Source organism: Brachyhypopomus gauderio, unplaced genomic scaffold, assembly GCF_052324685.1.
Source record: "Brachyhypopomus gauderio isolate BG-103 unplaced genomic scaffold, BGAUD_0.2 sc37, whole genome shotgun sequence".
NCBI lineage: Eukaryota > Metazoa > Chordata > Actinopteri > Gymnotiformes > Hypopomidae > Brachyhypopomus > Brachyhypopomus gauderio.
Window position 1 is genome coordinate 2727366 of NW_027506867.1, and position 11208 is coordinate 2738573.

General features: G+C 46.4%; 2 protein-coding genes across 2 annotated transcripts in view; both read right to left on the reverse strand.

Annotated features, from left to right (window-relative positions):
* rbm20 (RNA binding motif protein 20) overlaps positions 1 to 1624 on the reverse strand; it is a 57305-nt gene extending 55681 nt beyond the window's left edge. The window contains exon 1 of the mRNA XM_076985134.1: positions 1205 to 1624. The gene's annotated coding sequence lies outside the window, so the exon portion shown is untranslated. The remainder of the gene's footprint in view (positions 1 to 1204) is intronic.
* A 1882-nt stretch (positions 1625 to 3506) lies between these two features.
* smc3 (structural maintenance of chromosomes 3) overlaps positions 3507 to 11208 on the reverse strand; it is a 20262-nt gene continuing 12560 nt past the window's right edge. The window contains exons 20-29 of the mRNA XM_076985009.1: positions 10665 to 10816; positions 10371 to 10529; positions 7320 to 7427; positions 7128 to 7236; positions 6772 to 7019; positions 5669 to 5881; positions 5392 to 5583; positions 4807 to 4984; positions 4526 to 4632; positions 3507 to 4330 (exon numbers count right to left, since the gene is read on the reverse strand). Of these exons, the coding sequence (XP_076841124.1) occupies positions 4259 to 4330; positions 4526 to 4632; positions 4807 to 4984; positions 5392 to 5583; positions 5669 to 5881; positions 6772 to 7019; positions 7128 to 7236; positions 7320 to 7427; positions 10371 to 10529; positions 10665 to 10816 (1538 nt within the window). The 3' untranslated portion in view covers positions 3507 to 4258. The remainder of the gene's footprint in view (positions 4331 to 4525; positions 4633 to 4806; positions 4985 to 5391; positions 5584 to 5668; positions 5882 to 6771; positions 7020 to 7127; positions 7237 to 7319; positions 7428 to 10370; positions 10530 to 10664; positions 10817 to 11208) is intronic.

The window sequence follows — 11208 nt, forward strand, 5'->3', positions numbered from 1 at the left end:
ACATCTGTCTATATAAGACCTCAAAGCTCACACATCTGTCTATATTAGACCTCATAGCTCACACATCTGTCCATATAAGACCTCACAGCTCACACATCTGTCTATATTAGACCTCACAGCTCACACACCTGTCTATATAAGACCTCACAGCTCACACATCTGTCTATATTAGACCTCACAGCTCACACACCTGTCTATATAAGACCTCACAGCTCACAGTGCAGTGAGAACCATGAGGTCAAAATAACTGCCCAAGAAGCTCAGAGACAGAATTGTGGCAGCACAGATCTGGCCAAGGTTACAAAAGAATAACTGCAGTACTCAAGGTTCCTAAGAGCACAGTGGCCTCCATAATCCTTAAATGGAAGAAGTTTGGGATGCCCAGAACTCTTCCTAGACCTGGCCGTCCAGCCAAACTGAGTAATTTTGGGAGAAGAGCCTTGGTGAGAGAGGTAAAGAAGAACCCAAAGATCACTGTGGTTGAGCTCCAGAGATGCAGTAGAGAGACGGGAGGAAGTTCCACAAAGTCACTATCACTGCAGCCCTCCAACAGTTACTTTATGGCAGACATTTGAAAGACATGAAAGCCCGCATAGTTTGCCAAAAAACACATGAAGGATTCCCAGACTGAGAAATAAGATTCTCTGGTCTGATGAGACGAAGATTTAACTATTTGACTTTAATTCTAAGCGGTATGTGTGCAAAAAAACAGGCACTGCTCATCACCTGCCCAACGCAATCCCAACAGTGAAACGTGGTGGTGCTATGGGGGTGTTTTTCAGCTGCAAGGACAGGACAATTGGAACAACTCTATGACAATTCTTGACTGGGCCAGCCAAAGCCCTGACCTAAACCCAATTGAACATCTCTGGAGAGACCTGAAAATGGCTGTCCATCAACTGCGCCGGATCAACACCGTTAAAAGTGCGTGGACAACGGAAGTGGGTAGTGCTGTGAACTCATACCAAGGACACCACTTATTTCAAAACACATTTACTGTGGAAAACCATTTAAAGCAATTAAATCTAAATAAACCACATATCTGAATTATTAATGACATAACATTCACAAACCCTCATATAGCCAGCTACGTAAACCTTCACTTAAAAAAGTGTTGTACATTTATCTACAATTTAACCTTTAAGCCTATATTAATAAGTTAATGTCAGTGTACCTTGTGTAACATTAACGCGAGCTAACTTACCTCTCAGGGTTATTGTGTATTCAGAGGTTTCCACACGTATTAATACAAATTCTTGTACCAGCCGAATAACAATGTGATGAACACATTGGGCTGGATACATTTAGCTAGCCAACAGTCCATGCTAGTGCCATAAGTTATACTACCACACCACCAGCACGTATTACAGTAACATTAGGACTTGGTGGGCATCAGTAAAAGCAATTAAAGCAACGCGTTAAAAACCTGGCGTTAGCTGCATCCATATAAAACTTATCCTAACATCTAACGTATGGCAACTTATTTCGATGAAAACGAATTCTGTTGCCAATAGCCAAATTTAAAATGTTAATATGCATTTGTTTGATCATAAAGGTATATTTCTAACAGCATTTTGTTATTTGGAAATAGCCTACTGATTTCGTCTTTACTCAAACAATCAAACTGGCGAGTAACCTAGATATGCTAATTAGACGGTGCGCGTGCGGTGGATCCTTAACGCACGTGAAGGATCGCACGTGAAATTTACTGTGGTGGATCCTTATAACGCACGTATTGTTGCGTTTGTAAGATAATGGAAAACAAAACATACGCCACAGACTACTTTTCTTGAATGAAATTTTAAATAACTAACAGAAAATTAAACGTGAGACAACTAAAAAATACTTATTTTGTTTGACAGCAAAGTTTGAGATTATAGACTCATTAATGCGCTTTGACAGACAGATCGAAATGACCGTCATCTACACCGTGTGTGGCGACGTTAGAGCATTTCCTTTCATTTATTTGGTGGACTTTGATAACCCCTTTGAACTATGTCTACCTGAGGAGAAAACAGGAAATAACCTGGCATACATTTAACCAAGAAAGTCCAAAATATGACACTCTGAATCCGAATCAGAAGCTTTATGGTCACATAAAGGTCTGAAGGGTCCCGTGGAATGTTCTCGAGGTTGGGGGGTGTCCCTGTCCAGGCCTGAGGTGGTTAACGCATCTGTCTCCTCAGCAGGGGACTCATTAAAATGACACGTTTATTCATACCCCAACATTAACCAGGGAGCTAAAGGGGGAGAGGGGCCGAGCAGAGGGCAAGTACGCACAGTGGGAGAGGCTGTGGTAATGCGCTTCAACGTGACACCTGTCGGGCAACAAATTCACTCGTACAGGGCACGACTGTTTGGCGAGGGCAGATTTACGTCGGGTTTATAGAGGCATCTCACTAACTATAGTGCACTATCGTGTGTTGATTATATCTAGGGCCAATCAGATTCGAGAGAGATCGTTTAACAGCATAGGGGGAGACGCGATTGGCCAGTTCTTAGATCAGGAAAGAGATCTGGGCCAGGCTTGTGTTTGCATGAGTCACGCTGGAAGTGGTCAGGTCTCTTGGCCAGTGTCATTTGCTGTGACGCGCCCGTAACTGATTACATATACACATCATCTTTTAGAGCTACACTTAGCAGCTCCAAGAAGCCAGGAAACCAAAACCCCAGCAACAGGCCTGAGTCTATTAATGTCAAAGTCCCTAATGTATCCTGCAACCTGTAGAATAAAAGGCTGTGAAGGAAAACTGACCGCACAACTCCTTGTTCTGGTACATTCAACTAAACTCAGTGAGCATCTCGTAAAAAGCAAACAGTAATCAGGTAATATATCATTTGTAGGTGAGTGTTTTTTATTCAAAATTGTTTCAACAAAGCATCGTGTCACAGTTGGCCTATGTACCAAATGAGCACATTTCTACAACACAAGTATTACTGTAAGGATAATAATTTCATTAAATATTTTAACTCTGATTCACCTGTGGAAACCTTCATTTCCTCTTTACTCACGGATTATTACGAGAGGTAACTGTCATTTTCTTTAATGACTATCATCATACCAATGCTTGTATGAGCAAGTACATCTTTACAATATGAAGCACAACTGTACAATGGTGCCAGATGGCAAGATAATCCAGCACGATCGAGGGCGATTGGATTCCAGTATTTTCCTTGTGAGGACTTCAAGATTTATTTCCAGATTGCTTTTTTGACTTTTCATGTTTTTTCTTTTCAATTATTAACGGGTTACATTGTAAATGGGAAACAAATATGTGAATTAGGGAGAAAAGCAAGACAGAGCAGTTAAAAAAGAGAAAATACAAACATCTTGGACTCATTGCTCTATATTACTTTAACAGATCAGCCATATGTCCAAGACATTTTCTGCACTATCGTTTTCCATTCCCGCAAATGTGTTAAGTCAGTAGTTTTGACTCAACAACTCCATTTTAAAACAGCGACACCTCGTGGTATGGTAAAGAACTACAAAAAACACCACCCTATACGTTGTTGGGCATTTTTATTTTTTCTTTCAGAATAGCAGATGAGAAAAAACACATGAAGTCAGATGATTATGTAAAATAAACTACTTTGCAATAATCTAAAACAGCCAAAAGAATGTCAAAAACAGATAAGGGGAAAATACATTCTAAATGCATCAGGGAAACTACAAAATGAGATCTTTAAAAAAAGGACAAGTTATTTATGTTGAAATGTATTTATATATTTTCAACACCATTTTTTCCTCCATACATGTATACAGGCACAACAGAGGCAAGGAGGGGGTAGTACTCAGCTGCCCCTGTGGGGCAGAAGACGCACACACCATCACACAGGGCTGAGTAAGGGAACAGGACTCGTAACATGAGTCACAATGGCCATTCAGTCGAACACTAATGCCAATCTAGGGTCCTAAACCTGACCTCCATGACAATAAAAACACACACCCACACAACCCACAGCTGATGAGCTGAAAGGATGCCTTTAAAAGTGAAATAACCGAAGTAAGCAACGTCATATTTAAACAGAATAATTAAAAAGAGACATGCTCATTCTTCAGTGTTTTTTTCTCCATAAAATATGACTTAACAAAAAGGCGTTTTCCTCAAACAAAACATCAGTGTACAAAAACAAACAAACAAATCCTCCTCACCTGCTTAAAACCACGCTAGAAAAACGTCTTACACGTTTCGCACAAATAAACTGGACAGAATGACGCGTGTGCCACAAGGGTTGTTAAAATCACACGGAGGATTTAGCCATGAGTGGTGTCATCCTCCACGAAGTCCTTCGCCTGCTCCGCCGAGATCACGTCGATGTGACTCACCTTAACACGCAGACAGACGCACGCAGACAGACGCACGCAGACAGACACGCATGCAGACAGACACGCACTAAGTGAGAAGGACTGTAACCAGGAGGGGAAAAAGCATCTTTCTGTCTACCAAACTGCAAACTGGGGCTATATAAGCAGCAGATCTTGGCTCTCGGTAACGAGTATTTATATGTGGGCTCTCACTACCTTGTTTCTGAACTTGACTCCGTAGAATTTGTCGGCCGACTCCAGCAGCTCCGGCCTGAATGTGGTGGTGATGAACTGGGCGTGCCCAGCCAGCTCCACGATCATGTCTACAAAACAACCAGTTAAACCAGTTAAAACTTAACATTTCCCAGCACCGCTGTTGCCTAGGACAGAGGTCCCCAACCCTGGCTCTCGCACGGCTGTGTTTAGGGCTTAACCAAGACCAAGAACGCGTGGCAGCTTGGGGAAGAGGTCAGAGTGGAGTGCAGCGAGATGCTCACCTGACACGGCCTTCCTGTGCTGGGCGTCTAAGGCCTGGTCGATCTCGTCGAAGAGGTAGAAGGGGGCGGGGTCACACTTCTGGATGGCGAAGATGAGGGCCAGGGCCACCAGGGACTTCTGTCCTCCTGACAGCTGCTGCATCTCTCTCATCTCCCCCTGCTTACCTGTGAAGGACACCTGAAGCCCCACACACAAGGCAGGGCAGGTTTATTTATACAGCACTTTTCATACACGCTGGCAATTCAAAGTGCTTTATACAAGAAAAGAAGAAGATTATTACGACCCAAGGTCTATCACCTTGGGAAGGTGTTGCCCACAAAATATAATACATATAAAAATTAAATACAAGATTTTAAAGGAAATCAAAAAGAAATTACAATGATTACAATATAAAGATAAAAGATTACAGAAGATTAAAGAAGATAATAAAAAGCAATAAAACTGTAAACAGAGAAAATAAATAATAAAGAATAAGTAAAAGATAAATAAAATAAATAAAATAGCCTACATTTACGGTACGTACACTAAACAAAAGCCAGTTCAAATAAAGACGTTACACGCAGACATGCAGCAATTCTTCTTACCCGGATCCCGACTCCGGTGAACTGGTCGACACTGGGCACGCTGCTCTGGGAGGCAGAGCCTCTCTCACTGTCGGTCCCGCCCTCGCCCTCGTCCTGGGACTGCCCCCCTTCGGCGTCTCCTTTCTTCATCACCAGAGTGGCCTTCCCGCCCGGCACCAGCTTCTGGAAGACCTCGCTGAAGTTCTTGGACACCTGTTAAACAAACAGACAGACGTCTGGCTATAGGCGAGGGCGGCGGTGAGCGCGGCGGTGAGTTTGGCGAGCGCGGCGGACGTGCCTGTTTGAAGGTGAGCTGGATGGCCTCGTATTTGCGCAGCTCCAGCACGTTCATCAGCTCCATGATGGACTTGTAGCCCCTGTCCAGCTCGTCCTGCCTCTTGATCAGCTTCTCCTTCTGCTCGGAGAAGTTCACAAACTGGTCCAGAGCCTTCTTGTTCACGTGGCTGTACTTCTTCAGCTCGGTGTTGCACTGCTCCAGCTTACGGAAGAGCTGCACACGCACACGCACACACACACACACGTGTGAGTACATACACAAAACAAAACTACAAAACCCGGTAAGGGGCCTCCAGTCATGCAATTGGAGTTTAAAATCCACTTTGGTGACCGTCATCAGAACTGGCATGCGTTTATCCGCCAGTTTATCTGGTGTGTGTGTGTGGTGTGTGTGTGTGTGTGTGTGTGTGTGTGTGTGGGGTGTGGTGTGTGTGTGTGTGTGTGTGTGTGTGTGTGTGTGGTGTGTATGCGTGTGTGTAACCCTTCACCCCTCATCTCTATGTATCAGTTTTCAAGCAGCAAAGTAACCAATGGGCTTTTGTCTGTGGTTAAACTGGGGCTGTGAATGAACTGAATGAACTCTGACAGTGTTATGCGGAGAGCTTCAGTCAGAACTCAGTGGAGTAACTCTGGTCTTTTTCAATCAAGCGCTGAACCATGAGGCTCCAGTTAGACTACGGTAATCTCTCCAAAACAGCGTTCCAATGGCTGAGATATTTCGAGCTGCGTGGATGAAAATGAGACGGCGCTCAACGCCCCCGTCGTCCCCCTCACCACCCGTGGAGGAATTAGTGTAATGGAGAGGAGGAGGGGGTGATGAAGGTCTGAGTCACCTCTACGTAGGAGGCGGTCGACAGCAGAAGAGTGGGGGAGGGGCACGAGAGACCGAGGGGGTGCAGAGATGAGAAAAGGGTAATAAATGGGGTAATGGGGGCAATAGACGAGAGTGAAGAGATTAGACGAGAACGACGGGGCATCAACGTAACTACACAGAACGGACGAGAAGGTAAAAACGGAGGAGAGGGGAGAATACGGAGAACACGATAAGAAAAAGGGAGAGCTGGAGGGAGAGAAGGTGCAGGTGTGGGAGGGGCGTGGTCATGCCTGTTTGAGCGTGAGGGTCTGGTACTTCTCGAAGGCCTCCTGCGGCAGGGAGCCCAGCTCGCGTATCTTCTTCATGCACTCCTCCTTCTTCTTCAGCAGCATGCCCTGCCGGTTGGTCATCTTCTCCAGCTCCTTGGTGTCGTGGTTGATGGCCTCGTTCTGCTCCTTCTCGATGTTCTTCCAGCGCTCCATGCTCTTCACGTGGTCTTTGATCTCCACCTCCGTCTTGTCGATCAGCACGTCCAGGTCTGGGCGGGGCAGGACGGGAAAGGGGTTTGGAGCACAAGCGCGGACAGTCCGGCGAGACCAAAAGACCGGTGGCGGAGGCCCGTCCGATCCCCCCCCCCCGTACTTACCCTCGGAGCGCGCCATGGTGTCCTTAATGCGCTTGTTGATGCCGTCCAGTTCTGAAGTGGTGGCCGTGAGGACCGTCCCCCCTTCCGTCTCCCGGAGTTCGTTCAGCTCCTGGAACCGCCACAGCCCGTTAGCGCGTGGAGCGGCCGGCGTGCGTGTTGCAGAAGGAAACTGGGCGGAGCCGATGGACTCACCTGCTCCACCTGGTCCAGGCGCTTGCGAAGGTTCTCGTTCAGGTACGTCTCCACTCTGGTCATGATGCCCTCCAGCTTGATCCTCTCGTTCAGAAGCTGCCTGTTGTCCTACAGCAGCATACAAGAAGAACCATTAAAGAGGACCGTCTGTTGGCCGGAAGTATTGACATTTCTAGCTGCGTTTAGGTCATGGGTTAAAGCAAGAAATTTTCATTTGACTGAAAATCTTTCCTAGCAAAAGACATTGCCATCAATTACTGACAATGTGGTGTAGTTGGGTCAAGGCCTCTTTTGCCTAATTCTACTCAATAAACACATTTTAAAATATATTTATCTATACAGCCTGTGTAAGGAGAGAAGAGAGAATCTATGAAGTGACAAAATGCAAGATCAAAGGTCAAGTCAAATTTAGTGAATCTTTTAAAAGGTATGAAGCTCTCTTGTTTTTATCAGATTCACTATCGCAAAAACATAAGCCGTAAGATTACCTGCTTTAAGTAGGTATGTTACAAAAAAACTAAATATCCAAAAATGGCAAATTAAATCACACGACTGGATAGAGCTTTTAAATACAAACAGAACACCACCATCCATGTTAAATTGGTTTAGAAATAAAAAAAAAACAAACAAACATGACTTTGTTCATTGCGCTGAGGCGCGGCGCGCGCGAAGTGACAAAATTGGAGAGGTGCACGACCTCGCGAATAGACAACGCGCGTCGTGTTTGTGGAGTTTATACACCTTTACACTTGTACGTCACTTTCAAGGTCCATTTCAATAGTTCCCAGCACGTTAAACTTAATACAGTTAAATATTTATAGATATACTCGAAATTATTCGCTTTTTTTATCACATTATTTAATGGTTGTTTATTTTCAAAACGCCCAATATTAACGTCTTCACGTTCTCTCATGTTTTGTCCTGGAATTACAAGAGGCTCGTATTTGTTAACGTGATACAGGAGAACTGTTCAGTCAGACAGCTATTTGTTGTGAAACGAAGTAGTTACAATTTCAAACATGTTCAAGTACTTCAGCCTAAATTCCTGCACTCTTGTGCGGAGTCGCGTGCTACGGTCACTCGCGAAAGTATAATCCAGCCAGGCAGGAGGGAGGTCACTTTTCTACGTAAAGTCAGAAAATCAGAAGGCGTGATGACCCTCAAGTCAATCAAGTGACACCGCCGTCATCCATCCAGCGTTGATGATCCAGTGAGAGGATCGTATTTCCTCAAAACAGATAGCACGCGCGTGTGTGGTTTATTATGATTTGACGGATTTTTCCCCCCAAAAAACCAAATGACGGAAATCCGTCGTAGTGACGGAGAACTTTAACCCATGGTTTAGCTATAGAAATGAAGTCAAAGGTTTGTGTGAATATAATTGTGTGTGTGTGTATCTGGGGTGGAGGGGGATGTTTATTTGAACACAGTGCGGAAATAATTTGTTTTTATGTACTTATGACACTAGTATAAGGCTGTCAGATGATTGGATGAACCTTGCTTACATTACGTTGGTTACTGAGAGACAAACGTGGCAAAATCCCATCCAAAACAAATAGCAGGTTTCATTAGATCTGCCCTTCAGGCAGAGACTATTATAATGATGTAAACTAAAGTTAATGTGATGCTATTACACAAACTACCATACAATAAGACCACTGACTCCAGATGTAGATCCCAGACACGCACCAGGTTTGATTTGAGTCAGAACCGGTCTCACCACGTGAGAAAAAGCACTCACACATTTCCTAACACAACAGCCTTGTGCAAATAGCAAATACAAATAGCCTTTTCAAATAGCGATAAACGAGACAGCCCCGTGCGTCACAGCTCTGGAGCACGCTTACAGAACCGGACGCGCGACGGTGGGCAAAATGAGCCCGAGACGTAGATCGTGCACCGTTAGCCGCGGTGGCCCCGTGGGGTTGTGCGGGGCCTTTAAGGGCGTACTCACACTAGGCACGGTTTGCTGGTTCCGTGCTGGGGCCCGGTTATCCCCCCTCCCCACTCCCCCTCTGGCCTGCACTCACACTGGCTTTATCAACCCGGCCCGAGCACGCTTACGTCATCACAACGCCGCTTTATTTGCAAAAAAAGCGCGCTCGCACAACACTATGGAGTTCACGATTCTCTTTTTATTGTATTTTTGGAGTCGTTTTGGGAGTGCAGAAACACGGTGCAAGCACAGATTTATCGATAATTTAACACAACGATTGTCTGCTAATCGCTTTGCCGCTATGACTGTTTAACGTGAGCGTCGCATCACTGATGTCATGTTTGAGTTCCAGCTAAATGAACCAATCACACGAGGCACCAAGCGGGCCCGGGCACGGATAGCGCTCACACTAGAAGCGAACCGTGCCCGAGTCCACATGAATCGTGCCCTGGCCCACCTCTTCAAGCGGGCCCGAGCACGGTTAACTGATCCGGGCCTGGGCACGGTTGGAGCGCTCACACTAGCCAAACGAACCGTGCTTCGGCAGGCAACCGTGCCCGGGCCCGGATCACAGAGCCTAGTGTGAGTACGCCCTAATAGCCTGCGGGCGCTGAAGCTGCGTTTGAGCCAGGAGCACCAACTGACACTTGGACTCTCATTTGCATAATCGTCATTTGCATAACCGTCATTTGTACTGTAGATGTGCGCATGTTAATAGAAATTATGGAAATCAATCTCAAATGGGATCCGAAGGATCTCCTCAACGCATGCGGGTCATTAGAAAGTAAAATTTTAACGTTTCTCACAATCAAAAAAAAAAAAGAAAGAAGAAAAGAAAAACGTTGCTACAAGTGCGAAGAAAGGCAAACGACTTTTAGAAAAATGACGTGGGGTGCCCCATCCTGCGTGATGCGAGTGTGATGCATTCTCACGTGAGCATAAGAGGTCATGGTTGCGCATAGTTATTCCCCCCCCCCCCCCCCCCCCCCGCCCCGCCTTGGATTAGAACTACTGTAGGTGAAGCAGGGTGGGAGGGGCCAACTGTAGATGGTTAAACGTGGCGTCGGCAGAATCAAGGGTGGGCGGGGCCGGCTGTAGGGGAGGTGAGCGTGTACCTGCTGCAGCTGCCTGATCTCGTCGTTGAGGTCGTCGACGCGACGCTGGTCCTCCAGGCTGAGCTGGGAGAGCAGGTCCGTGCCGAGCTCCGCCTTCAGAGACTCACGTGTGCTCTCCATTGCGTGAAGACTCGCCTCCAGACTCTGCAGACTGCGTTGCTGGTGGAGAGATGGGATAGAGCGAGGAAGATGAAGAGAGCAAGATAAACCAGACAAACGCACAAAAGGAGCTGCGTGCACGTTCTACGTTAAGCACGGATGACGTTGTCGGGGTATCCGCGTGTGACGTGCTACCTTCGGCATGAAGGTCTTCTCGGACTGCTGCCTCTTCTCCTTCAGCATCTTCATCTCTGAGAGGATGCTGTCCCTGGACGCCTTGAACTTCCTCTGCTGCGTCTCGATCTGCTGCATCTGGTTCATCAGCTGATCGATCTCGTTGTTGATGCGTGTCGCAACGTTAAGGAAAGTTCCGGAAGGGCACGCGTGCGCCACGACGTGATGATAACCCCATTCCCACGTTTCCACGCTTCTCAACAGCGGTGTAAATTCACACCACCCACAAGATTAGCACCTCAACAATAAAGTCTATATATATCTCGTTGCATTACTTGCACCAATTAACAGGCCAAGGTGCCAAAGTTTCTTCCAGGAACCTTCTCGAATCCAATCGACGTACAGCCGGCACCGCCTCTCCGGCCGACGGCGGCTTCTCGACGGGTCTCCGAGAATAGCGCAGCCAAAGCCCCCGTGGGAGGGACTCGGCCCAGAGTGAAGCCCCCGTGGGAGGGGCTCGGCCCAGAGTGAAGCCCCCGTGGGAGGGGCTCGGCCCAGAGTGAAG